Source organism: Canis lupus, chromosome 18 (genome assembly GCF_011100685.1).
Source record: "Canis lupus familiaris isolate Mischka breed German Shepherd chromosome 18, alternate assembly UU_Cfam_GSD_1.0, whole genome shotgun sequence".
NCBI classification, from domain to species: Eukaryota; Metazoa; Chordata; class Mammalia; order Carnivora; family Canidae; genus Canis; species Canis lupus.
This window is the reverse complement of record NC_049239.1, coordinates 55105180-55131972: the sequence shown is the minus strand read 5'-3', so window position 1 is coordinate 55131972 and position 26793 is coordinate 55105180. Positions and strand designations below refer to the sequence as shown.

The following is a 26793-nucleotide window of genomic DNA, read 5'->3' as shown; positions in this document are numbered from 1 at the left end:
AGAGGCAGGTAAGCAGACAAGGATGCCAGGATCACCCCGGGAAACACAGCTGCACCTGTCCTTCCCTGACACCCCTCATGCGCTTCCGGGCCCCACCCAAAGACGGCTGGGAGACACAACCTGCCACGTAGTGTCCCCCCCCCCCCCCCCCCCGCTTAGTTGCCCAGCTCCTGCACAAGCATCAGGGGCAGAGGAGCTGCCCCAAGGGGATGAGGGGATGTCTGTAACAGGGGACCTGCCCCGTGGGTATCTGAGGGGCCAGGAGGGGGAGGGGATTCAAGTCACAGATGAAGAGGGAGGAGGGGGAGAGGCAGTGTTGGGGAGGGAAAGACGGGGAATCTGCAAGGCAGGAGACCATGGGCTGAAAGGCTGGAGAGGGCAAGAGGGCTGGGCCGGGTGGCCTTGATGGACTCCCAGCTGGGTGGCCCTTAGGCCTCAGGCCAGTGGGGACCTCCTCGCCAGTCCCAGCACAGGCTGACCTAGAAGCTGCTATGCTCCCCTTCTCCCGGGACACCCCTGGGCCCGGACCCATACCCCTATGGGTGGAGGGGGGACCTGGAACCACAAGCTACCTCCCCAGGTCCACCTGGTGATTATTGGCTCTTGCTAGGAATCCATCTAGGAGCAGGCCTGGGAAAGCCAGAGTCCCCACATCCCTGCCCCTGCTGCCAGCAGACATCCCCAACCCATCCTGCCACTGTCCTGCACTCGCCAAGCAGCCTCAAGAATTTGCCTCTGAATTCCAACTCTTTGTTAAAGACAAGGGGACCAGAGGGGAGATGTGCTCAAGGTTTTCCCGAGACAGCGTGAGAGCCAGCCTCAGCACCAATGCTTTCCCCACAGCAGGCCACCCCGTGGCGGAGAGGAAGCCGGGCTCAGCCTTGATAACCCACAGCCCCACAGACGGCTGGGGACGACTCAAGTGGTACTCCCTCCAGCAATCCCTTCAGGATTTGGGCCTAATCCCAAGCACGAGGTCAGGCTAGGGAAGGATTTGGTTTCATTCCCTCAGATGCCCAAGCCTTGGCCCGAGCCCCGGGGTGCAGGAGTGAAGGCGCGTGGCTGCCCAGCCTCTACTAACAAAGCCTTCCTTTATTAAATAGAGATCGTGTTACATTCCATTCAAAGGAAATCAGCTGTGGTGAGGGATGTGTCCAGGTTGGACCTGAGTCCTAAATGGGCTGTGCGGGGTGAGGAGCGGGCCTGGGGCGTGCCCACCCTACCCCAGTCCTGTGTGCAGGGCAAGGCAGCCTCAACCCCCATTGTCTGAATGGCCACTCACAGCTGAACATAGACATGGGTGTCCTGAGGCCCTGAGTTTTACTTTGGGGGAAACCCATCCTAATCTTTCCAACGGTGGTGGGGGCAGAGCCTCCTGGGGCATGGGCTCAGGTGGGGGATGGGGTCAAGTGCAAGGATCAGTGCCTGATCCATCTGAAGAACAGTTTGGGGACGGTCCTCAAGCAGGTATAGGTTGGTGTGAGAGTCCCTGACAGCCCCATTTCCGACGGACACTGGACACAGCAGGGGGGAGGGGGGCGGCATTGAGGCAGTCCAACAGGGAGGCCACGGGGAATGGATGAGGGATGGCCACCAGGGGGTGCTGGTGCCCCAGGGCTCGGGAACTGAGGTGGGGGCGATCCCTGGAGGTCAGGCCACCCAGCGCGGTCCTCAGTGGTCCCCTTCTGAGGATGAGGCAGCAACAAAGCACCTGTGAGCAGCAGCTCCCAGGCCTGCAAAGGGGGTGCAGATACACATTTCCCTTCCCGAGGGCTGAGCCCGAGTACGGGCCCAAGCTCCTTGGTCTTCAGTGCTTCCCTGAAGGTCTCCCAGTGGCTGCAGGGCCACTGGTGAAGAGAGAAGGGTCAGTTCATGAGCTCCTGTCGTCTGTCCTGGGTTGAAGGTTTGGTACCAGCTCAGCAAGGCTTCTGTGGCCTGGCCATTTGTCCATCTGCTCAGCTTCTTGCTCAGGGCTGGCTCTGGGACCCTGTCTTCCTGTCTGTCTGTGCTTGGGGCAGGTGTTGGCTACGGATCAGAGCTCCCCTCCAGGCCTGGGCCATGCCCTACGCCTCCTGGGGGAAGAAGCCGAGCTTGGCCAGTGACATCTCCTTCCGCAGCCTCGTGATCTCCCAAAACATCGGCTCCACTGCAGGCAGACAGAAGGTGGATAGCTTAGTAATGGTGGACTCAGGCCGATGGCCTGGCGCCTCTCCCCTGGCTTCGGACAGGGCAGTTGGCAGGCACCCGGGGCTTCCCAGTCCCCCAGGACAGGTGACCTTGTGAATGGCTGGACCTCTGAGGCTCCACACCGAGGCCTTGCAAAACTGTGGAGTGCTGAGCACACTATGCACCCCCACACTGGTGGCCGAGGTGGCATCGCCCTACAGCCTAATACCAACATGCACAAGCACGTTGACACCCATCTGGCAGGCTACAAACGCCTTCCAACCCTGTCTCCCTGGGGTCTCAGAGACCCTAAGCCGTCAGCAGAGCCATGGGATGCGTCCAAGTTCCTCTCTGGGGCCTTGATCCCCCCAAGCCAGGAAAGAGAGGCTCCAAAACTGAATCAGGGAGAAGACTCAGCAGGAAACCAAGTTTGGGAAAGGAGCGGGATGCTGAGCCTTGCACAACAGGGGTAGAGGGGACAACAAGTAGATGGAGGGCCTGCTGGTCAAGGGTGAAGTGGGAGGTGGCAGCATGAAGAGCCCGCCCCCAGTGGGGAGATCCACAAGGGACACCGCATCGTGCAGGCTTCCAAGGCCAGGCCACTCATAGGGAGCAATCCCCACGGGCCCTGGGGTCTTGGAGACGTTTCTGGGTGGAGAAGGCAGTGGGACTGAGTCCTAGCAGAGTCCTCCCCAGCCCGCCCCAAGTTGACCCCACCGCCACGCCCTCCCGCTCCCTCCCAGGGGCCACCAGGGGGCGCTCACCTTCCTGCCGCACCAGGCCCTGCTGGATGTAGCGGATGTAAGTGAAGAAGTTGCACACTGCAGTGATCTGTGAGCAGAAGCCGGAGGCTGTGACCCGCGGCTCTCACGCTCAGGGTCCCCCCCAAGAGCCGGGGCAGATGGGAGACCAGAGTGGGAGACCTCACGTCGCATCAGAGCTAGATAATGCTCCCTGAGTTGAACGGGGCTGGGCTTTAAAATTTGATTATTGGGCGCCTGGATGGTTCAGGTCATGATGCCAGGGTCCCAGGACAGAGCCTGCCTTGGGCTCCCTGCTCAGTGGGGGGGTCTGCTTCTCCTCCTGCTTGTGCCCCTCCCCCTGCTTGTGCTCTCTCTTTCTCTCTCCCTCAAATGAATAAAAAATCTTAAGAAAACAAAACAAAAAAAAGCTTTAAAATAATTTGATTACCGACAGTGCTGTTATTACCCCTCCCAATAAAAACAGTAGCAGCAACTAACATTTGATCCAGCACATGCACCCAGGGAGGCAGACACGCGTATCATTCCCATTTCACACATGAGGAAAACAGACTCCAGAAACAGAACTACCAGATGATGATTACCGGGGCCACAGAGATAGTTAAGTGGCTGAGCTGGAAAATGAAACCAGGCAGCCTGCCCTAGAGTCCCCGCTCATCCTGAGGGCCCTGCCTGCTCTGGGTGCCCAAGGCCCTGGCCTCCCTGGAACGCCAGGACAGGCAGGGGGATCAGAAGCTGCTCCCTGGGGCTGCCCTGGATTCCCCAGGCCTGAAGCCCTCAACCTGGCCGGAGGCCCGCTCCATGCCAGGCCCTGTGCTGGGCACCATGGACCCCACATTGGCTCAGACGTGGGCCCTTCCATGAAGACTCTCCTATTGCAAAAAGGGTGCTGCTGGTACCTTGCCCAGGCCTCTTCCCACTGCTGAAGCCTGCCGGCCACTGGCGGCTCATCAGTATCCCTCTGTACCGCGTATTGGCGGGCACGCAGCATGTAAGAGGCCAGCTCCCTTGTCTCAGCGTGGAACCCACCCTGGGCTCCAGAGCCCCCATGGAGCGGGTTGCAGCCAGACTCCAGCTGAGGCCACAGCCTCCTTTACCCACCCGACCCCCTATTCTGTTTCCCTCCCTCCTCCTAAGAATGGCATGAGATCTTCGTCTTTGGCTCAGCTTCTAGGGAACCCCATGTAAGACAGGGCAGAAGGCAGCTGGCAGCTGTGCCCACGACAGCACTGACTGAACATCAGCACTCTGGGGAGAGACTTCAAGTGTGTGGGAGCCCACGGGGTCCAGAGTTACAGCAAGGGGGCAACAGTCCTGGAGGCCCTCAACACATAGGAATCCTTGCCAGGAGAATGAAGTGGGTTCAGGGGCATTGGTGGCCCTGGCAAAAGCAGGGAAGCATGGGGGGAGGTGCCCAAGTCAAGGGACTAACCCAGTGTGGCTCAGGAGGGGCTGCAGCGGGCTGGGGTGGGGGGCACAGGGTGGGGCAGGAGAAGCTTGTGTGCCAGGCTGTGGTGTTTCCCAAGGGCCCATGGGCCCCCATGAGAGGAGGCTGGTGAGCAAGCAGTGGCAGCGAGCAGTGGAGTTCTTTCCCCAGGGCTGTACTGTTCCCCGTGGGAAGCCTGCTTCTCCCTCTGCCTGTGTCTCTGCCCCTCTGTGTCTCTCATGAATAAATAAATAAAAATCTTTAAAAAAAAAAAAAAAAAAGATTAGGGACGCCTGGGTGGCTCAGTGGTTGAGCATCTGCCTTTGGCCCAGGGAATGATCCTGGAGTCCCGGGATTGAGTTCCACACCCGGCTCCCTGCAAGGAGCCTGCTTCTCCCTCTGCCTGTGTCTCTCTCTCTCATGAATAAATAAAATCTTTTTATTTTATTATTTTTTTTAATAAAATCTTTAAAAAAAAAAAATTAAACAGAGAGATCCCTGGGTGGCTCAGCGGTTTGGAGCCGTCAGCCCAGGGCATGATCCTGGAGACCCAGGATCGAGTCCCGCATCAGGCTCCCTGCATGGAGCCTGCTTCTCCCTCTGCCTGTGTCTCTGCCTCTCTCTCTGTCTCTCATGAATAAATAAAATCTTTGAAAAAAAATATTAAAAAGAAACCTCTTCTCCCTAAGGATGCCACGTTCCTTAGTCTCTTTAGGGTGGAGACTACATTCTAAAACTTCACACCATCCTCATCTCCCATCCCAGCTCTGCCCGGCAGAGACAAGCAGGCTTGGAAGAAACACAGTTCTAGATATAATTTTGCCAGGGACCGAATGGCGCGGTTCCTTCTGTTGAGCCCTGGTAGGGATCAGAGAGAGACCACTGGAAAGGGCTCGGGGCACAGAAGTGCAGGGGCAGAGGCTGCAAGGGAAGGCAGACTGAGTTCAGAATGGGGACGCCCCAGGTCTAGGCCATACACACCCTCCTTTCTTTTTTTTTTTTTTAAGATTTTATTTATTTATTCATGAGAGACATGGAGAGAGAGAGAGAGGCAGAGGGAGAAGCAGGTTCCATGTAGGGAGCCTGATGTGGGACTCGATCCTGGGACTCCGGGATCACAACCTGAGCTGAAGGCAGATGCCCAACCGCTGAGCCACCCAAGCATCCCTCACACCCTCCTTTCTAAGGCACAGACTCCCCACCTGCAAACAGGAGCTTGGCTCACTGCTGTGGGATGTGTCAGGACAACATTCCAGACGCCCTGCAGAAGCTGTCAGGACCATACAAGCTGCCCAACAATGGGGCCATCTGTCCCTTCAATGAGCACTCTCTAGTAGGTCAAGGATGGGAGATGGTTCCTCAAACAGGGCCCCATGCAGTGTCACCTTTGAACCAAGCTTCAGAATCATTCTAACACATTCTCTTTGGTTCTTCACAATCCTGTTCACAGTTTGTCAGGGGACAGAGGAACGGAGACCACCCCACCTTATCACCCCTCACCCCCCAGCTCAGTGAGGTCCACTGACCCTGCCTGTGCCACTTGGCAGGTGAGGGCGGACTCTGGGATTCCTGGAAGCCTTGTGGCACCCACCATTGGCTGTCAGGTTCGAGTAACACACATGCCCCAGAACCTTCCCAAAAGCCTGGGGCCAGAGCCTGAGCTGGGAGTCAGGAGCCTGGAACTTTAACCTGAATTATTATTTTTTTAAGATTTATTTATTTATTAATGAGAGACAGAGAGGGGGAAAGAAAGAGAGAGAGAGGCAGAGACACAGGCAGAGGGAGAAGCAGGCTCCATGCAGGGAGCCCGACGTGGGACTAGATCCCGGGTCTCCAGGATCACGCCCTGGGCTGAAGGCGGCGCTAAACCGCTGAGCCACCCGGGCTGCCCTAACCTGAATTCTAATGTCACTCCCACGATTAGGTTTCGGCAGGCCAACAGGGACTGAATCCTGCCAACAGCCGTGTGAGCTCAGAAGAGGACCACCGTCTCCCAAGGAAGGACGCGGCCAACCTGCTCCTTGACCGCAAGCCCATGAGGCCCTGAGCAGAAGAACCCACGAAACTAGGCTGACTTCTGCCCTGGGGAGACCACAGTTATAAATGGGGGTTGTTCTAAGCCACTCAGTTTATGGCAACTGGTTATGCACCAACTAACTAATTCACCAGGCTTGGCTACGTGGTCTGAGCCAGTCTCCAGATCTCTCTGAGCCCAGGCCCTACTCTGCAGATCAAGGTTGCGCTCTCAGGCCTAGGGCCCAGCGTCCCAGCCCCAGTTGCCCCTAAGAAGCCAGGTTAGGGTACGGGTACATCCAGTCTCCTTCTGGATGACTCACCCTGGCCCGGGAGGACGGCGAGATGTAGTAGTGGCTCTCAGAGTCCCCAAGCCGGATTCGGTGGCGACAGGCACGAGCCAGTCCGCTCAGGGCACAGGTGCTAGAAGAAAGCAGAGGGGGCCATGGAGGCTGGGGGCGGGGGGGCTTGCCTGCCCGGCTCATGCACCAAGCATGCACAGAGGGAGGGAGAGGCCAGCAGACTGAGGTGTGCAGTCGGGCATCCTCTCCCTCGACCCCAGCTTCCCCAGGACCCCAGGGCCAGGCCAAGGAGGGCCCTGGGACAGGCCTCTGACCTAAGCTAGATCCCACCCCTCAACCCCCTACCCTGCCCCTGGAGGGCAGGAGAGCTCCGTCAACCCCATGCCAGGTATACCAAAGCTCCACTCTCTGCAGGCCCTCCAAACACACCCCCTACTTTACTGGGGCCCTTGGACTTCGTCACTCCTTCCCAACTGAACGAGTCCACTCTCTCCTCCACTTGGCTAGCAAGTCCTCAGGCAAGGTCATGCTAGCAGGGGCTTTTGCTTGAATCCCTTCGGATCCTCCAACCAGCTCTTTGCCTTGCCTCTCCCCTTCTCTGCACTACAGCCAGGGGCTCCTTCAAAAGCTCCCATCTAGCCCATCATCTTTCCCTGCCATTTTCCTACTGCCCAGGAAACCATTATGGAGACTCTGGAGCAGAGGAAGGTTAAGGAGGCTCCTGGCTGCAGGACTTATCAGTGCCTTGCTGTCTCCAGGTTCACTGGGACTCTGATTGGATTCAGCAGCCCTCTTTTCAGGAAACATCTATTGATGATTTTGTGAAATGCTGGCCTAATGGGTCAAACCCCAAACCCCATTCAAGGCCCTTGACACTCTGGCCCCAAACAGCCTCTGCAGCCTCAGCCCTATCTCCCCACCCACCCTACTGCTCTGCCCACAAATCCAGTGATGTTTCCATTAATACCCCGGCTTTTCAAACCTTCATTCATTTTTTTCCCTCTGCCTGAAAGGCCCTTGCCTACTTGGCAAACTCCGATCCATCCTTCAAAACCCAGCTCAAATGTTCCCCTCTGTGACAAGTCTCCCCAGTGGGGCATCCCTGGCAGGTCAAATCCTGGGCTGCCGAAGGAAAGTGCTCCCCATCTCTGCCCTTGCTTCCACCCTGGCTATTTTGTTCTGCTGTGAGTCCTGCTCGATGGCAGCTGAATGGCAGGAAGGACAAGATGCCAGGGCTGTTTGGTTATTTATTAGCACAAGGGGAGCTGGCAGCTGACATCACTTACACATCAGTCAGAGCCCAGAACCCACTGTGGGAGAGAGATGCCTGTCAGGCCAGCCAAGAAGAGGGAGGCTCCAGTTCCCGGGCTCCCCGGAAGGCCTGAGGATCTATGACTAGAGGCAGGAATTTCTGCCAGAGATGCCTCCCCACCCTGCATGCCTCTGCAATCCTCCCCAGCCAGGCCTGTGCGCCCCCTCACCCACGGGGGACCCACACCAGGAAGCTCAGTCCTCAGCCACACTCCCTGCAAGATCAGGACCCCAGGAGGCAGGCCTGAGGTTCAGTCACCAGCCACACCCCCTGCAGGACCCACACCAGGACCCTAGGAGGCAGGCCTGAGGCTCAGTCCCCAGCCACACCCCCTGCAGGACCCACACCAGGACCCTAGGAGGCAGGCCTGAGGCTCAGTCCCCAGCTGGCAGAGCACCAGGCTAGGTGTGGCGGGCAGGAAAGGAGGAAGGACGCCAAGCTCACTTGGTGCTGCCACACTCGACTGCAGCCACCTTCACTGCAGGCAGTGTCTGCGAGGCCACGGGCTCGATGGTGAGCGTGTTGTCCTCCACGGCGGCCCGTACCAGTGCTGAGAGCTGCGGCAGAGCAGGGCAGCAGGTGGGTCAGTGAGGGGCTGGCCTCCGTGAGAGGCTGGGCCTGGGGCCAGCTGCCCTCTGCCTCACCTCCTGCATCGTGAAGTCCAGGCAGGGGCCCACGTCCTCCCGGTACACCCTCTCAAGGAAGGGGCAGGTCTTGTCCAGGGTGGGTGACTCCCTCCAGGCCTGGAACTCTGCGAATAGGGTTGTGTCCACCTGTGGGGGAGGGTGAGCCTGATGGGGCAGTCAGACGCCGGGTCGGGGGGCAGGGGGGCAGCATGGCAGGGATAGGCAGAACTGAACGAGGTGAGGGGCCAGGAGGGTTGCAGGGCAGGCCCCAGCCTGCCAGCGGGTCTGTCCCCAGTGGCTAAGCAGGGGGGCAGAGTTCCCAAGAAGAACTACTTCCTTCCCTCTGCACTGAAGGCCTCAGAACTCAAGCTTTCATATCTAGGTGTGCTTTTAGCTTCTCGGCTCTATGAGGTTACAGACTTTGGTCCAGGGCCTCGTCCCTAACAACCTCTCTGCCTCCTGGAGGAGGAAAAGCTGAAGACCGGCCCTGCAGGTACCCCCCACACGCAGGTACCATGGCACACACAGGCCCACGCACATAGAAGGAACACACACGGGCTGCCTCCCTGGGGACAGATGACTAGCTGGTTGCCCTGGGGCATGTGCAGCGAGAATGAGGCTGGGCAGGGGCAGAGGGGCGGCCCCTCTCCAGAGCCATTACCTGTTGGGAAAAGGAGAGAGAGGTAGCAGAGGAGGGGGCCGTAGGTGGCTCCCCAGGCAGGAGCTGCCAGGCCGGCTCATAGGTGAGTTGAACAGCTTTGCTGGGGACCACGCAGAGGAGCAGGGAGAGGAAGGGGGGCAGCCCAGGCTGGGGGGAGGGGCAGACAAAGAGAGACAGACGGACAGATGCACAGAGACAGAACAGACAGTAGGGAGGAGATGTTAGTGTCCAGTTAGAAGCTGAGGACTCAGAAGTGGGGGAGAGGCCTAGCCCGCGCTTTCTCCCTGGAAGCCCCAGAGACACGGGGCAGCATGGAGATGGGGGCCGCCTTGCTTCACAGGAGCCTGGGTCCCCCTGCAGCCCTGGTGGGGTTCACTGGGTGCAGCCCTGAGCTGAGCAACCAGCACCCCGGTCTTGTGGGTCTGCATGGCCCCAGGAGGCGCTACTTATGTGAGGAAGCTGAGGCTCTGGCAGGTGCCTTTACTTGCCCAAAGACCTACGGCCAAGGACATCAGAGCCCACTGCCCGCCTGGACCAAGTACCCCATGTACCCAGCTCAGAGGCAGGGAGGGAGACAGCCCCAAAAGTCTGTGCTTGTCCAGGTACCACAGCCAGAGGCACTGAGGACCTTCAAATCCAGGGATGTCACAAGCTGGTCCTGGACCTCAGGGCTATGGGCATGCAGGGCCCAAGCAGCTTGTCCCCAGAGGCCCAGCAGTGGCCTCTTTAGGCTCAGAGAATATGTCTTCCTGAAGAACTCTCCCCATCCCCCTCACCTAGGCCAGGCCCCCAGGCCCCAGGCCAGTCTCGGGTGCACAGAGTACCACCTACTACTGGAGGGTTGTGGAGGGGTTACCAGGCCCTCATGGCACACAGGAGGGGTACACACGGTACATTCATAGGCTGAGGGCCAAACCTCCTATCACAAAAAACCTGCGCAGCCCTCCCAGACAGGGGACACAGAGACCCAGAGATGGCAGGCCAGGCTCCAGGTCACACAGCGAGGGGTCAGGACTCCCCACTGGGCCCCCCTGCCTGGCTGACACTGAGACCGTGTCTCCCTTTCCTGCCACCCCTCACCTCTTTGCCCTCCTTGTCCGGGGTGAGGGGATGTCCGGCAGTGGGGCACATGGCGGGGCAAAGGGCGCTGCTGGTGCTCTTATGTCGCAAGTGGCCCTTGCGGGGTCCAGCCTTGGTGGGGCTCAGCAGCTGTGGGTGCAGCTCGCGATTGGGAGAGGCTGGTGTGGATGTGAGGACCAGGGTCTTCAAGGCGGTCACCTCCGCCTGCAGCATGTCGATCTGGCCGGGATGAGATGGCTGTCAAGGCCTAATGCGGGCCTGGCTGCCAACCTCCAGCCACCCCAGCTCAGGATAACCTGTCCCAGCAGTGACTGGCATGTAACCCGGCCTGTCATCCTTGGAACAGCATGAGACCTCCGCTTTAGAGAGGGCAAGGGAGGCTCGGAGAGCGACTGTGGCCTGCCCGAGGTCACACAGTATGCCAGGGCTCTGTTGGAGGCACCTGTCCAGGAGGTGGCTGGGCCTCCCACCGAGGGGCCCAGGAGCCAGGAACTACCCAGCCCTCACATTTGACAGACGTACAAACAGACTCTGAAAAGAGGAAGAACTTCCCTGCCCCGGCTCACGTGGCCAGACAAGGTTTTTGCTTTGTAAGGAGAGTAAGGCAGGCAGGAAAGAGACTGTAAGGACTACAGGATCCGCCCCGCCCTAGTAAGCCCCAGAAAGGTCTCTGTGCGCTGGAAATACTGCCCGAGTGCTGGGGAGTTGGATTTCAGCTGTAGCATCTCAGACCCCCGCTTCACTTTCCTAGGCCGCAGGGTCTGCCCATCCCCACTGCCCCACAACCCTGGGACACGCGGGGGTGCGAGGGTCCGATCAGGTAGCCAAAGCTGACTCGAGGGGAGCTCTGGCTGGGCCGGAGTGGTGGGGACCTCACCTTGCCCCGCGCCTCCTTCAGCTGCTTTTCTGACGCTGCCTGCTTCATGTTGGCTTCCCGCACCATTCTGTGGGCTTCCTGGGAAGCAGGGAGGCTCTGCGTGAGTGATGAGGCGCCAGCGCACCCCACAGACCTGCTCCCCAACCTGTCCCCCAGCCAGCAGGCCTGTACCTCAAACAGGCTGGCCGTCAGCTCCTCCAGCTCCTGTTCCAGCTGCTCCCGCACCTTGGACAGCCGCTCACACTCCTCGTCCTTCAGCTGCAGCTCCTGGGGGTTCGGGGAGAGTGGCTGTCAGCCCCCTGGGGCTCTAGGCCCCCTGACCAGGCTCCACCACGGGGTCCTCTTCCTTGGCCCTGGGCCCCAACCCCCTTCCTCTGTCGCCCTGCAGTTGACGACGCAGTTCCCACTTAGCTTGCGGCATGATGTTGCAACCCCAGCTGCCTAGAAGGGGCTTTCGGAGAAGTCAAGACTCCTAAAAAATCCTCCAGAGTCACAAGCACTGGTTTCTCCTCTGTGCTCCCTCAGGCCCAGCCCCAGCGTCTGTGCAGGCAGGTGGCCCTGACGGGAGCCTCCAGGTAGGCCCCGAGCCCTACCACCCCCAGAGCCCCACCTTCTGGGCTTTGTGCAGCTCCTCCTTCAGGAACTCTGAGCCCTTCTCACGGATCTCCATGGAAGAGCTTCGCAGGCGCAACACGTCCAGCTGCGCAGCCGTGGGGCTGTCCTCACCTTGGGCCTCCTCCCCAGCAGGGCTCTCTGCCGGGCCTCCGGGGGACTCCCTGCAGCCCTTCCAGGAGACCGGGACGGTTTCAAGGGGCGGCGGGTGGCCCTCGTCTGGGTGGGGCTGGCTGTGAGGCAAAAAGCAGACACAGGCTGGGGTTCGGAGCCCCAGCGCTGAGCCCAGGACCGGCCCTGAGGACCACGCCTGCCACTGAGGCTGCCCTGGGCCCCTCTGTGAAACAGCAACCCTACCCGCGAGGCTGCCACTGGCTTGTCACCAGGGCGGGATGAGCCAACACAGGGTCTCCTTGGGGCAGGGACAGGACTCCTTCATCTGTGCCAACCCCCTCTAGGGCCGGGATCGGCACGCAGCCAGTGCTCAGTCTGTGTTGGTCCACAGATGACGAAATGCGTTGGCTCTCCATTTCTGCAAGGCGGGGGACCATTGCCACGGCTCCACCTCGAGGGTCACCAAGCGGATCTGACGTGCACAAAGCCCCGGCACAGGGGATCCCTGGGTGGCGCAGCGGTTTAGCGCCTGCCTTTGGCCCAGGGCGCGATCCTGGAGACCCGGGATCGAATCCCACGTCGGGCTCCCGGGGCATGGAGCCTGCTTCTCCCTCTGCCTGTGTCTCTGCCTCTATCCATCTATCTATGTATCTATTTATCTATCATAAATAAATAAATAAAATAAAATAAAATAAATTAAAAAAAAAAAAACCCCGGCACACACAAGGCTCATAAAGGAACTGCCTTCTAGGCTATTGTTAATGCAGATTTGATGCAAATCCTACCCCACTCAGGGTGGGCAGGAGGGGAGGGAGGACGCAGCCAGGGCCAGGAGATGGGGCAGGAAGATTCTGTCAAACAGCCCGGACGGGGCCCACTGCCTTCCTGTGCCCTGAACCTGGCGGGGCGCGGTCCTGGCCCTCCACGGGTGGCGCTCGCCGGTTGGCCTCATGACCTCAAACACCCCCCTCTGGGCCTCAGGACCCTCCGCTCCCTGAAGCGGGAGACCCTAGGGGTGGTGCCCCGGCCAGCAGCCTCTGTCCCCGCCTCCCCCCCCCACTGTCCATCCACACACCCCCACACCCACCCCCCCCTTTGCAACAGACCCTGCCGAGGGAGGGAGGCAGGAAGGGAGAGGGCTCAGCCAACAGTGGTTTGTGCCAAGACAGCACCTCTGGACTTGCTCACTCAGCAAAAGCTGGTGGCTCCTGAGCCAGCAGCTTTGGAGCCATTGTGGCTATGCGGAGGGTGAGGGTGAGGGTGAGGGGCTGGGTGGGGGGTGGGGGGGAGTGGAGGGGGCTCAGGGGGGGCCCATATAGTGGGAAGGAAAGACAAGGCCAAGGGGTCACGGGACTCAGGCTTTCTCAGGGAAAAGTGTGAAAAGCAAGACCAGAGAGCAGTCCCCCCTGTCACCAGGACCCTGAGACAGTCACCAAGCTGCCCCTAAGCCTCAGTCTCCCTCCCAGGGAACACAAAGGGACTGGGTGCCCAGGGACCCCAGCAATGAGTCCACTTCCAACCTTTCATGTAGCTCTGTCCCTACACCCAGCCCAGCCTGCTCTCTGCTCTGGAAAGGGCCCAGACTGTGGCCTCATGGTTCCTTGGCTGGGTCCTGACCGGCAGGGATCCAGGGCTCTGACAGATGACGTGGGGAAACACATCTATTTCTCCATCTACAGTGTCTATCCAGACAGGGATGCTTCCTAACACCTTCGTGTGTGTGTGGTGGGAGGGGGAGAGGGTCCTCCCTTGGCAAGTGGCTCCTGAGGCTCAAGGAGGGGCTGCGGCAGTGCTACAGTGGCCCTAGACTGGGGTCATCACCCAGTGGACTCACATTGTGCCAGGTGCCGCCTGGCTGCTCTGCTCATGTCCTTCATTTACAGCTCTTGATGTCATTCATGGGACTGTCCCCGTCCTACAGATGAGGGACAGAGTGTCTGAGAGGTGCAAAACTTGTCTAGGCAGCCAGGGCTTCGGTCTAGACCCAAAGCATCCCCCGCCTGGTAGGTGGGGGCTGAGGATGGAATCAGCGCATCTGTCTCCAGATCAAGAGTTGCTGGTCCCAGGCAGACTCGGGAGACTCTTCCTTGGCTGCAGCAGGGAAATCTGACCCAATTCTGGCCCGACTGACTTCTCAGCTTCTGCTCAGGCCCAGAAACTGCCTCCCAGGAGGGCGGGCCAGGCTGGGGGAGCTGTGGCTGAGAGCAGAGGCCAGAGGCAGACGAGGCCAGGTCCACACTGGGCTCTGAGCTGGGTACTTACACACCAGCCCTATGAATGGCACTACAGTTCTCTGAAGCTGCTTCCCACCTGTGGGATGGGAGTAAAAATCTGGAGGAGGAGCTCCTGTGTGGCTCAGATGGCTGAGAGTCTGCCTTGGGCTCAGGTCATGATCTCCAAGTCCTGGGATCCAGCACTGCATCACATCAGGCTCCCAGCTCAGCAGGGGACCAGGGCTGATCCCTCAGGTGAGAGAGGACAGATGGCCCTAGTTGCTCAGGTTTGATAGGGACAGCGGACTCCAACTCAGGAGCTGAATGCTTCAACAGGATGAGCCAGAAACGTGGGCCAAGGATAGGGGTAACCAGCAGGGACAGCATGGGACACAGGGCAGGATCCCAGGTTCTAGACACCCAGCCCTGGTGTCTTTTCCTCTGTGAGGACATCATCCCAGACATCACCCACGCCCCTGCCTAGGAGAAAAAGACCTCCAGTGCCTCCCACGAGGGCCACCAGTGTGGTCTGGGCCTCCCACTAGAGTGAAAGACACTAACTCTCCTGCTGGTCCCGAGGGTAGGGGCTGGGGTCATGGCTGGACTGTCCCCCATCATTTTCCCAACAGGCTCTCACTTCAGCCCACTTCTGGGAAAGATAGGGCCCAGTTTTGCAGCCAGAGACAACAGGCTCTGCCCCCATCCCCAGCATAAAAGCCCAACTTGAAAATCCTAATGGCAGAAAGCGTGGGTAGAGTAGGACCACCTGGCAGTCACCAACTGCTCAATGCCTGGGCTGGGGGTTCAGGAAAGATGGGCTTGCCCTGTACTGGGAGGGAAGTGGGAATCTGCAGGCCCTCACCTCGCACTTCTGGGCCATGAGGCAACTCAGAAATTTCAGAGGAACGAGGGACCCCAAGCCCCATAGGTCCAGCCAAGCCAGTATCCTCTGTCTTCACACACTTCAGCATCCTGGACCAGGGGCTGGAAAACCTCGAATGGGATGCCCGTGGTGCTGGGGAACTCACTCCTCAGACAAGCCTGGGCTTCCACTTAAGTGCTTCTGCACCACATCCCCTCCCTGCCCCTCAGGCCAGGCCCATGGCCCTCTGCTCGGACCTTCTCAGCCCCCACTTCCTACACAAACAGAGTCCAGAGTTCAGAATACGCTACAGGGAAGGCCTGTAGCAGGACCCAGGGCCACTGGGAGAGGTTAGGGGCAGGAGACTATAAGAGTCAAGGTCAGAGGAAAGTGGGAGCATCCAACATCCCCCACCTTGAAGCTGGCTCTGCTGCCTAGAGCCCACAGCAGTTTACACAGGAAAGGCCCCAGTGGGTCACTTCCCCAGGAAACACACAAGGGGGGGGGCGGGATGCAGCAATGCTCACCCCCCAGTCCTGCCCTGGGAGGCCCAGCACACAAAAATGGCACAAATGAGAATGAGGACCCGCAGATTCTATGGTCCCCAGTCACCCAACAACCCCCACTGGGCCAGGAGGGCCTGACCAGAGGCTACTAGGTCGGACCTACCTCTTCCCATATCCAGCCTGAGCTGCCTGCCATGAGGTCTTTCTGTCCCTCTGACCAGGGCCCAGGTCACTTCTTGGAATCAAAGATCCCTGTGCTAATGCGCACAATGGGTTCATTAAAGAAAAAGGAAGAATGGGAGCCTGGGGGGCTCAATGTTTGAGCGTCTACCTTTGGCTCAGGTCATGACCCCGGGCTTCTGGGATCAGGTCCCACATCGGGCTCCCTGCAGGGAGCCTGCTTCTCCCTCTGTCTGTGTCTCAGCCTCTCTCGGTGTCTCTCATGAATAAATAAATAAAATCTTTTAAAAAAATAAAGAAAAAGGAAGGAACTAGTTAGGGCAGCTCTGAAGCTGGGGGACAGAGAGGCTGGGAGGGCACCTAGGACCACTCACCCTCCGCCCGGGGCTGACAGGGTGGCTGAAGGTGAGCTGGTCTACAGGGCAGTGCCATGGCGCAGGGGTCCCGTTCAGACTCACACCCCTGCACCCACAGGCATTCCAGTAAGCCCCGAGAGTACTGAAGCTGACAGCCAAGTGATTTGTCCTGTCCAGGGGCCACAGGGCAGAGAGGGGCTAAGTCTTCAGCTCCAAACCCTCAAGTACTCCAGTGCCCCAACCTCATGATGCCACGGCAGGCAGATGCTCTCCCCAGCCCCGGTCTAGACAGTGAGGCACCTGATGTTCAGAGAGGTATGACGACCTGACCGGAACACACAGCAAAGAGTGGCAGGGTAGGAACAGAACCCAGAATCGCAGTTTTCTTGTATCATGTGACCTGTCACCCAGAGAAGGATCCAGATGGGAGGAAAAGGGGATGAATGGTGGTTTTGGAGAAGTGAGGCAGGATGCAGATGGGATTTGAGAAGTCTGAGATAGTGCCTGAGACAGTGGCGGTGGTGGTGGGGATGGCGGGTTCCATTCAAGGCTGCTGCATAAGCCAGGCAGGCCCCAGGCTAGGAAGGGGCATGCAGAGGGGACACTGAGGGGGGTATTGTGGCAGGACCAGGAGCTGGAGAGGGTGACGGGGTGGGGGGAGGTAACAAAACTACAGTAATTAACTAACATAATGAGATGGTGCCAATGTTGGGAATAGGAACTGGAAGGGAAGCTTTCAGGGAAAGGCAAAGGGGTGGCTGAGGCATCTGGGGAATGGCATGTCCTATAGGTGGTTGAGGGGAGGCACCCAGCCAGAGGGAGCAGCTGCAGTCTGAGCCTGCACCAGAAGAGGAATAACAGAGGAGCCTAGGGCCAGAGAGCCAGCCTGGAGCAGCCATCACCAGGGTTGGAAGGGAGGGTTCCAGTATGGGACAACAGTGTCATATATGCCACACACAGAAGCAGAGCAGGACCCCCAGGGGTTGGGAGGGGGTGGCGGCAGGTGCATCCAGACAACTCCAGCAAGGGGGACACAGTGTGCGCCTTGCAGAACATGAAACAGGAGGGCAGAGGTCAGGAACAGCCTCAGGAGGGAAGGCAGGGAGGCTGGGACACCTGAAATCAGGTGGACCAGGCCAAGCCAGACTCTCCTCACCACAACCTCAGGGCTGCCAGCCCAGCATCTCCACAGGGAGCCAGCACAAGGCCTGGGAGGGTGGCGGCTCACTCTGTGCTGGTGCGGAGCAGGGCATCCAGGGCCTCACACCCACCTGCTCAGCCCTAGAAGAGTCTCACACCTCAAAAATCCAACACATACAGAGTGAGCACCTATGATATGCTAGGCACCCCATCACCCCCAATCTGCCGCATCTGCATGACTGCACAGATTCTAGCAGCAACATCACCGAGCTCCCTTCTGATCACATTCTAAATCTTTTTGCTCCCCCCTTCAAACCCCCCCCCCCCCAGCGCTATTGGGCACAAATCCTGGGCAGACATGGGGAGAGTCTAGGATAGGCAGGATCCTAATGAGGGTCTGAGCTCCCCACCTGTACAGATTAAGGCGCAGCAGGAGATATATCTCCACCTGCTGAGGGGGCAAGGTAGGTAGTTAGATCAAGGAGGGTTTCCAGAAAGACACAGCTGGGAAAGGTGCACAACTGCTCCCCAGGCAGGTCCACCTTCTTGCCCCTGAAGCCCCCAGGCCATACTTGGGACAAAGTCTGAGCCAACAGACCCCTGTGACTTAGGCCCAACAGGCAGGAGCTCACAAATCCAAGCCCTTTAGGGTAATCACAACCCAGAGCAGTTAACTGACCTCCTCAAGATGACCCAGCCTGTCGGCAGCCTTGGAGTTCCCCAACATCCTGCCTGCTACAAAGACACAGTGCTCCATCTCTGGGAGGGTGGGGAATCTCATTTCATTCCTGAGCAGGCCATCAGAGCCTGGCCCTCCCTAGAGATTGGTACGATTAGTCCCATCCGTCAGACAGGGAAACTGAGACCAGGGGGCTTGCACCAGTGTCATGTGGCCACTTAGTGGCAAAACTCAATTTCTGGCCTTTGCTGATCAAGCCCCAAGTGCCCAGCACTGTCAGCTGCAGACACCCAAGGCTGCTCTCCCCTCTGCCTACCCGGAGGAGGCTTAGTACCCAAGACTATGGACACAGGAAACAATGGGGTGGGGAGCATCCCACTTTGGGGGGAGCTGCCTGTGGGTTCAGAATTCAGGGCTCCTGCTCAAGAAGTCCTGAGAAAAGAGGGCCCACCTGGGCTCCCACAGAGTCCTGCCACTGTCACTCACTCTAGGGGAGCAGCCCTGGGTCCAGTGCACCAGGACCCAGCCATTAACAGCACCATCCCTCACCTACAGATGAGGAAAGAGGCCCTAGAGACACTGATATAGCTCAGCCAGGGCCAATGACCCCTGATGCCGGATTTCTCATAGTCTAGAACGAAAGGTCCGGATATACACCTACCAGACTATCCTGAGCCTGTAGGGGCTGCAAGCCCAAGCAGCTCAGTTAGACTTACATGGACAAGTGTGACCCCAAGGAGGTCTTTTCTGGCTCTTGCTGGGGTCTAGATGAGCTCCTAGGACACTCGGCCCCCAGTGGATCCTGGCAGCTTGGCCTCTGATCCTTCAGTCCCTGCCTCCAATACCCGAGCGGGGGTCCATTAAAATGCAGTGCTCAAGGTAACCCCCAAACTCTACCTCTCACTCTCAGGTGTCCAGCTCCTCCTCCACCCCTCATGCTTTCCATCTGCGTTTATAAATCACCTACTAGGTGCTCTGTACCTGACTAGGCCCTGGAGGTCCAAACATATAGGCAAGAAGTGAGTTATAGGGCGCCTGGGTGGCTCAGTCAGTTAAGCGCCTGCCTTTGGCCCAGGTCATGATCCCAGGGACCTGGGATTGAGCCCCACAGGGAGCCTGCTTCTCCCTCTCCCTCTGCCCCTCCCCCCACTTGTGCTATCTCCTTATCTGTGTCTCTCAAATAAATCTTTTTTAAAAAACGAAATGAGTTATACTGAGGATCACGTAGGGGTCAGCTTGGCAGCCTGGTTTCTCCAGAAGGCTCTTGGGAATAGGACAGGGAGGTTGGACTGCGGTGGGGGGGGGGGGGGTCTTCTCCAGGACCCCAAGTCTTTTTGACATTGTCCTTAAAGAGAGCATCTATCTACTGATGACTCCCAGTCCTGTCTGTCTGGCCCTGACCTGGGTACCTCCAGGGAGGGGCACTCTGGGCATGGGTCAGCCCCTGCCCCACACCCCACAACCCTCTCATTTCACCTAGAGACCCAGAGAAGTGAAGCCATACTCTCAAGATCACGTAGCAACTCAGTGACTGTTTTGCTTGGGTGCCTCCAGCACATGGAGTCAGAAGTTTCTTCCAGATGGCACTGCCCCTTAAGCACAGTTAGCCCCACGCAGGATTGTGCTAACCCCACCAGGTCCCACACAACCACTTTCTCCCTGAAGTCAGTCTTCTTGAGTGGGAGGGGGTGCGAGAGGGGGGTGTAGAACTTCTCCCAACAACACAGGCTCTGCTTCACCTTTCACCCTTTAAGGATCTCATGCCTCTCCACACCTCACCCCTGCTAGGAGCCCTTTCTCTCGGCACCCCCTGCTGGGGACAAAGCCCCACTACTCCCGAGCATCTCAGCCCATCTCAGCGAGGCTTTGCTAGGGGCCATGGAGTCATGTGGACCTCGCCTGCATCACCCCCCCTCCAGACCTTCTCTCACTCCCCAGCTCTGGTTGGGAAGTAGCCCTGTGCTGGGACCCCCTACTCACCCAGCTGACCCAGTAACTTGCAGGAATACCACGCACCCCACTCTGGCCACATCTTCCAGGACCCGGCCTTTCCAGGCCACTGGGGAAGAGGAAGTGCTTGCTGGAGTCCCGGAGAAGACCACCACCTTCTGCGTGCACAGGGCAGGGGACCCTCACCAGGTTGGCCGGGTACTGGGATGACCCCTGGGGGCCAATGAAACAGTCATGGGGACAGGGGCCGCTACGCTGGGACCCAGGGCTGTGCCCTCCTTCGGACTGCGGCCAAGTCCTGCCCCACGCCTCGGTGCCAGGCCGGAGCCAGGAGCCCCCGATGGAAGTTCAGCAGCTTTGCAGGGACCGCGACAGTGCGCTCCCTCTCCCGCCTGCACCGCTCTCAGGGGTTCCTCCGGCTCGCAGGTCCCCTCCTCCAGGTGCGCACCCGGACTTACTCCCCTGCCCCCCCCCCCCCCCCCCCCCGGCCCGGCTGCCTCTCACCTGCGCTGCGGATGCGCTGGGAGCCGGCGCCGGTCACGCCAGGAGGGTCCCCCCCCCCGCCCCGGGGCGTCCTCCCACCTCCACCGCCGGTTGCCCGCGCGCGCCCGCCCCGAGGCCACGCAGCCCGAGCCGGGAGCGGAGCCGCGATCCTACCCGCTCCACATCCCGGCGCCGCCGCCCGTCAGCGCCCGCCCGCGGCCCCGGGCACCCAGTCCCCCGACCCGGCAGGTCACGTGGCCGAGGGGTGGCCCGAGGACACGTGCCCGGCCCCGCCCTCCGCCGGCCGCGCGCCCCGGGACGGGTGACGGCGGAGCAGGGGAGGAGCCCGCGGGCGGCGCGTCCTGCGGCCCCGCCCCGGAGTCGCCTGGGTCCCCTGCCGCCCCCGCACCCTTTCCCGCCTTTGCCCAGCATCTACGGGGGGGGGGGGGGGATGCACCCCGGGGTGCACCCCCACCACGCACAGCGCACAGCGGTCTGGTTTTAGGTCCTCTGCAAAACCTCTCCCTGCAGCCCAGACCACTCGTCTTCCGGTCCCTCCACCCCTCTGCCTCCGGCCCTGAGCCCGGACTGCGGGCCTCGTCTTCAGCCTGGGGCGGGATCCAAGGAGTTTAGCTCCTTTTACCTTCCGCCAGGGACCGTGGCTCGCACCCTCTGTGTCTAGAGAGGCCTAGGAGGCCAGGAGAAAGAAGGTGCGCCCCTTCCAGATGCTACCAGAACTCAGGACACGACTCTTCCAGGTCCACAGAGCTGGGACCCCAGGCTTGAATTTGTCAGGTCGTCACTGGGGACACGCATTTGTTTCATTCATCCTTTTTTTGTTGTTGTTGGTTCGGTCATCCATTCATCCGTCCCTCCGGAGCACAAACTATGGACCATCAAAAGCCTGGGGACCCAAAGGGAAACTGCACAGACACATGCCCTGTCATCCTGGGGTTCCAATGTGCTAAGGAGGTGGGGGTGGGAGACACTCGCAAGGGCTTCCACTTCCAGGGCCACCCTGGACACACTCTGCTAAGTGCACGTGTCTTTGTCAAAAATGTAAGATGGTCCTGCCTTCCTAGATGAGCATAGCCCATGCCAAGGTGTAGGACTTGGTGAGTGGAGGATAGGCTACATGGATTTCATGCTTTGCTAACTCACTCACTGCACAAGGTGCCAGCAACCTGAGCAGCCCACTGTGACATCCCTTCTGACTTACCAGAATCATTCTGCCCAGACCTCCAATGCCCTTCACTCCACAGGGCAATTGTTTCTCAGACTGTGGTTTCCCAAGGGCAGGGGCCATCTCAGTGCAGTGGGGCTCTCTACCTATCCCAGCCTAGTCCAGGGTCTGGCCCAAAGCAGATGTCATTGTGTTTGACTTGAATCCTATACCATCTAAGTCTTGAGCAACAGCTAGCTTCCTGGCCCTTGCTCTGTTCATTATTTAGGGGAAGGGGAGAAGAAAAGGAGCTCAGGACAGGGCCCTCACCCTCCAAGACTTCACAAGCCGGGGCAGGAGATAAGATTGGTCCAAGTCATGGTAACCCAGACTGGTGGGAGATAAGGCATGGAGGGGGTGTCAGCCCAGGCGAAGGCCCCAGAGGAAGAGTCCTTAGCAGGATAGGGGAGGGCCAGTGGGCTGTGGGAGGCCCTTAAGTGAGGCCTCCAAGGACAAATGTGGGGTCACCACTCTGGGAATGCTGTCATCCCAGTTACTACCTAAAAATATCACATCATCTATACATCCAGTGACCTTCAATTCCCAGGCCTCACTAGCTCCTCCCACAGCCCAGTGAGCTCTACTCAGCTGAGAAGGATGGGCTCAGAGAAGTTCAGGAACTCACCCCATGTCACACAGCCAGGGGCGGTGAGGCTGTGACCCCTCCTTACACTAATTTTCTAAATAGCCCAGAAACTAGAGAACTCACTTGAAGCTGCAGCAGTATGCTGTCAGGCAAAAAGGGAAGCTTCCTAGGGGCCTGGCCAACAGGTGGGGAGGGAGAAGTAAAAGGTCAAGGCCTCAAACCATGGTCCTACTCCACCCTCCCCATATTCCCCCTCCCCACCTGACAGCCTTGACCACAGAGCCTTGGCTGGAGGCAGATGAGGAACAGGAAACTGCCAGCCTGGATGACCCGGGCCCCAATTCTGACTTCAGTCTCTCCTCGGCTAACCGTATGACTCAGGGTATTTGTCTTGCCATCTCTCATCCTCAGACTCTGTGTCTGTACCACACCAAGTTAGACAACAGGGTCCACTCCTCAACACTGACCTTGTAGGAGGCTCATCAAATTCCTCAGAGTTCTCTGTCCGTCCCCTGTCCCAAGCCTGGCTTCTTCCTCCCTCCTCCCCCAATGTCTCTCCAGAGTGGCAAGACTCCCCACCTGCCAACCCCTCCTCTGTGCCCCAGGTCACTGGCTCACCTGTCTGTGTCCCAGGGCTCCTCTTCCAAGTTACCCTCTGGTGCGGGGCCCAGAACCGATGGGGCGTAGCGGACAGCCCCTGAGCTCAGTGCCAGGAACACGGGGCATGATCCTCGGGCAGGGCACCTGCTGTGCTCCTTGGGGTCATCCATGCTGGGACCAGCCCAAGGGTCCCTCTGGAGACCGCCAGGCAGGCAGGTGGCAGAAGCCTTCTCCCCGACCCTGCGCAGAGCCTCACGCTAACCTTTGCTATCTCTGAGGAGCAGCAGTCTGGGAGAAAGGCCCCTCCCAGCAAGCCTCTATCTCCTGAAGCCCCATAATTATTAACTCCTATGGCTCAGCGGGCAGCAGAAGGTGCTGGGGCCCTTCTCCCTGGGTGCCCGGCCAGGGAAGGTGAGACTCCCTGAGACCCCCAGCTTCCACGAGGCCCGAAGGAGGAACTGCCTGTCCCCTGCCTGGCCAGGTTGGCCGGTTGGAAAGATCCAGCACAGACACTATCACTAGCTGGTTGTGTGGCTTTGGGCGAGCACCTCTGCCTGCTCCAGGCCCCATCCTTGGCCTCAATAACCCCTTAAAGCTTGTAACCACCAATAAAAAGGCACAATTCAGTGTAGCAGTTAAGAACACAGGCCCGGTGTCACATGGGCTGGATTCTACCCCACTCCAGACTATGAGCCTTCGGGCATGTCACTCTCTCTGTGACTCAGTTTCCCAACTATAATAAGGAAATCTCACCCTCTAAGGCACACCAGGCCAGCTGCCACTGCCCAGACATGCCCTACACCACGCCTTTCCTCACACAACGCCCTCTGCGCATGTCCTACCCCCTGCAGATAAATCTTTTTTGTTTATACCACCCCTTCGCCAGGAAGCCTTCTCCCCTGAGGACTGTTTTCCCCCCATAGCACAGGGGTGAAGGCCTCAGGCACATATCCACCTGCGTCATGACGGAGTAGACCTATTTGACACCCCCACAAGAACTGAGTGACCCTGTGGGCGGAGGCTGGCCCACACTGACCTCCAAATCCTCAGCACCCCCTTATCTGGGACGCGGTCAGCATCAGTCCACCGGGATGGTTTGAACGTTCCACCCTGCTTCATTTGGCTTGAAAACTCATCCTAGCTCTGCTGGTCTATGGCTGTGTGACCTGAGGCAAGTCCCTTCACTTCCCTGGGACTCAGTTTCCTCATCTGTAAAAGGGGACCAACTGTCTTCAATGAAGTTGTACTGGGGAAGGATCTGCCACGCTTGACATGAGTGTTCTCTGGCTTTCTCCCTCCCTTTCCCTCTTCTTTCCTGTCAGCCTCCGACCTCCCGAGGGGGGAGAAGCTGCCAGTTCCTGCAGAGCAGTCACACCCCCGCCAGCCTTACCCTGCGGATAACAATATCTCCCACTCAGGCTCCGGGCTTCCAAGCTCTCAGCCTAATGCAAACCAGATGCTGGCCTTGCCTTTCCTGGCAGAGAATTTTTCATGGCCAGCTCCCACCCCCTTCCTGTTTTTGCTCCTCACTGATACCCTGCGAAATTCTCTTGCCATGCCCCCACCTTCCCCTGCAGGGCAACACCCCCCCCACCTGGAAACAATTGATGGAAAACAGGAAGTATGAAAGAGGGGAGGGTCGCCCCATCACCCCACGACCTGGCAGGAGGGGAAGGAGCTCAGCGCAGCTGCTCACAAAGCGAATGAAAGCTAGTTCCCCACTGCCAAGCACCAGTCCGCCCCTGGGGGGTGGAGTGGAGAGGAAACTGAGTCAGAGCTGTCCTGGGGAGTGTCTAGAAAAAAAAAAAAAAGCTACTTTCTGGACATTTAGGCAGAGCCAGAACTTCACCGGGAGCTAGTAGGGCTGTGGCAGCGGCTGTGACTTAAAAAAATCAGAACCAGAAGAGACCCAAGCCCCGTCCTCCCGGGGTCACCTGTGAGTCAGAGCCAAGAGACACTCAGGCCTGGGACTGCTTGCCAGTAAAAGCGGCTCGACGAAGTCACTGAAGTCACTTCCCGGGCTTGCTACCTCCTCGGCATTCCCGCCGCCCTTCCCCCACGGGCCAGGCGGTCACAGTCACGAGGATGCTCACAAGGCGCCGCCGCAGTACCTGGCCCGGCAGACCTGCATCCTCCCGCCAGGGGCCGTGCACTGGGGACCGCGGCCGGGGCGAGCCCAGGAGTGTGCCCGTTGGGGCCTGCCTTTACCAACTCAGCCCCTTGAACTCCTGCGGGGCCCTCTGCAGACTCCACAGCCCCCTGAAAGCAACAGCACAGGGGCTCCCTGGGGGCTGGGCTCTGGCCGCCCCTCCCTCTGCCAGCTGTGCAGAATGTTTGGACAACTGGATGGAATGTTTTGCAACTACAGCCCTCCCAGGATCCCTGAGCTCAGGTTTCAAGAGGGGAGGGAGAGGATGCTGGCTCCAGGGGGAGGGAAGGAGACCCAAGAGGTCAAAGGTGAGTCTGGAGCCCACCTCCCCACTCCCCACCGGACTCCCAGCCCACCCCGGGCCTGAGGGAGGCCACTGGCCACCCAGCCCCCAGTGTGGTGGAGAGATGGAGTCAGGCTCAGGCCCCTGGGAGAACAGGACAGAGGGAAGAGGCAGACAAATGGTGTCAGAGATCTGGGGAGGCCAACTTGGTGAAGTCAGGCTCTGTAGACAGTCTGGGCTCAGGGAGGGGCAGGGCCCAGGACAGCACTTTGAGAACGTCATTGAGATTGCTAAGATTCTGTAACAGAGATGGGTCCATCTCCTACCATCTCCGTTTCACAGATAGAACTCTTGGGGTCCAGAGGGAGTAGGAGATCACCCTCAGTGAAGCGGCATGATGGGTGCAGAGCTGGGCTAGAATCCAGGGCTGGCTCCAGATCCTAACCTCGCTTTGGCTGTTCCTACCCTCACCTCCAGCCCCAGGGACACATGCACCCCGGCCAGTGAATTACCATCCTTGCTCTTCCGCAGAAGACACAGACAAAATAACCTATGTAAGTTGAGTAGTCCATGTTCACAAAGAGAATGCACAAACGCTAAGCTCACTGCCAGCCTCTGAGAGCATTAACCTACTTGTGGGCAAGAGGTGGAGACCCCAAGAGCCAGGATTCTGGCACCATCTCTGACTCTAGGTCTAGAGCTCTCCCAGATTCCCCAACACAGCCGCTCAGGCCTCCCAGAGCCCCTTGACTAAAGTTGAGAAGACACATGAGTTCTAGAACCAACTATTTGGAAGAGAGTTGAAGCCTCAGTTTACCCACCTTAAAATTGGATTGTCTTTGCTCTACTTGACCCACCACTATATTGTGGCTGCTGAAGGCAAGGAGTGGAAGGTTCCAGTGGAGCCCTTGGGAGACTTAAATATTTCCTAGAAATAAAGCCCTTGGAGCTCATGTGAAGAAAGGAGGGAGGGGATTCCTTTGAGCCCAGAAGGTTGTAGGAGTCTCATCAAGGTGCCTGGGGGCCTGGGCTGGATTCCTTGAGGTGGAACCTGTTTGGCCATTCCCAGGTCCTGAGGAGGATATTTTACCCACCCAAGGTTTAGCCAGCCAAACCTTCAGAGTCAGATATGAACTAGAGGAGGGTGGGTCTGTCCCCACCCCACAGCTGGTGACTCCCTTCCAAAATGACGGGATGAGGCAGGAAATGGAGGAAGGATCTTTAAGTTTACTTGTTGTTTTTTTTTTTTTTTTTTTTAGTAATCTGTACACCTATCATGGGGCTCAAACTCATAACCAGGACTGCATGCTCCTCTACTGAGCTAGCCAGGCACTCCTGTGCTAGGATCTCTACCTTTGATTCATTTAGTTCACTCTCAAACCACCTGATGTGATGGTTCTTCATTCCTTTCAGTTCCTATTTTAATGATGAAAGAATGAAGACTAGGAAAAGGGGAAGGGATTTGGCAACAGGGAACAAGTAAGGAATTAGGATTTTAATCCACACTGTCTGACCCCAAAAGCTCGTGTTATTATCCCTTCACCATTCACCCTCTCAAAGGGTAAGGTGAGGCTGTTTTTTTGTTTTTGTTTTTGTTTTTGTTTTTTAGAAAAGAGAGCTTGAAGACTAAGCAG

The 26793-nt window shown here is 58.5% G+C and overlaps 1 protein-coding gene across 14 annotated transcripts in view; it reads right to left on the bottom strand.

The window, feature by feature from the left end:
• Positions 1-1072: 1072 nt before the first annotated feature.
• Positions 1073-26793, bottom strand: part of RAB3IL1 (RAB3A interacting protein like 1) — a 44933-nt gene continuing 19212 nt past the window's right edge. The window contains exons 1-13 of one of the 14 annotated variants that reach the window (XM_038564313.1): positions 20494-20574; positions 19867-20049; positions 13785-13865; positions 11835-12069; positions 11396-11491; positions 11225-11302; positions 10348-10566; positions 9268-9414; positions 8625-8753; positions 8425-8537; positions 6690-6789; positions 2931-2997; positions 1073-2146 (exon numbers count right to left, since the gene is read on the bottom strand). In XM_038564313.1, the coding sequence (XP_038420241.1) occupies positions 2064-2146; positions 2931-2997; positions 6690-6789; positions 8425-8537; positions 8625-8753; positions 9268-9414; positions 10348-10566; positions 11225-11302; positions 11396-11491; positions 11835-12069; positions 13785-13846 (1329 nt within the window). In that variant the 5' untranslated portion in view covers positions 13847-13865; positions 19867-20049; positions 20494-20574 and the 3' untranslated portion in view covers positions 1073-2063. Of the gene's footprint in view, positions 2147-2930; positions 2998-6689; positions 6790-8424; positions 8538-8624; positions 8754-9267; positions 9415-10347; positions 10567-11224; positions 11303-11395; positions 11492-11834; positions 12070-12193; positions 12519-13784; positions 13866-19866; positions 20050-20340; positions 20394-20493; positions 20595-22745; positions 22993-26793 lie in introns of those variants that run through there. The other 13 variants (XM_038564320.1, XM_038564321.1, XM_038564317.1 and 10 more) reach the window with 13 other exon arrangements.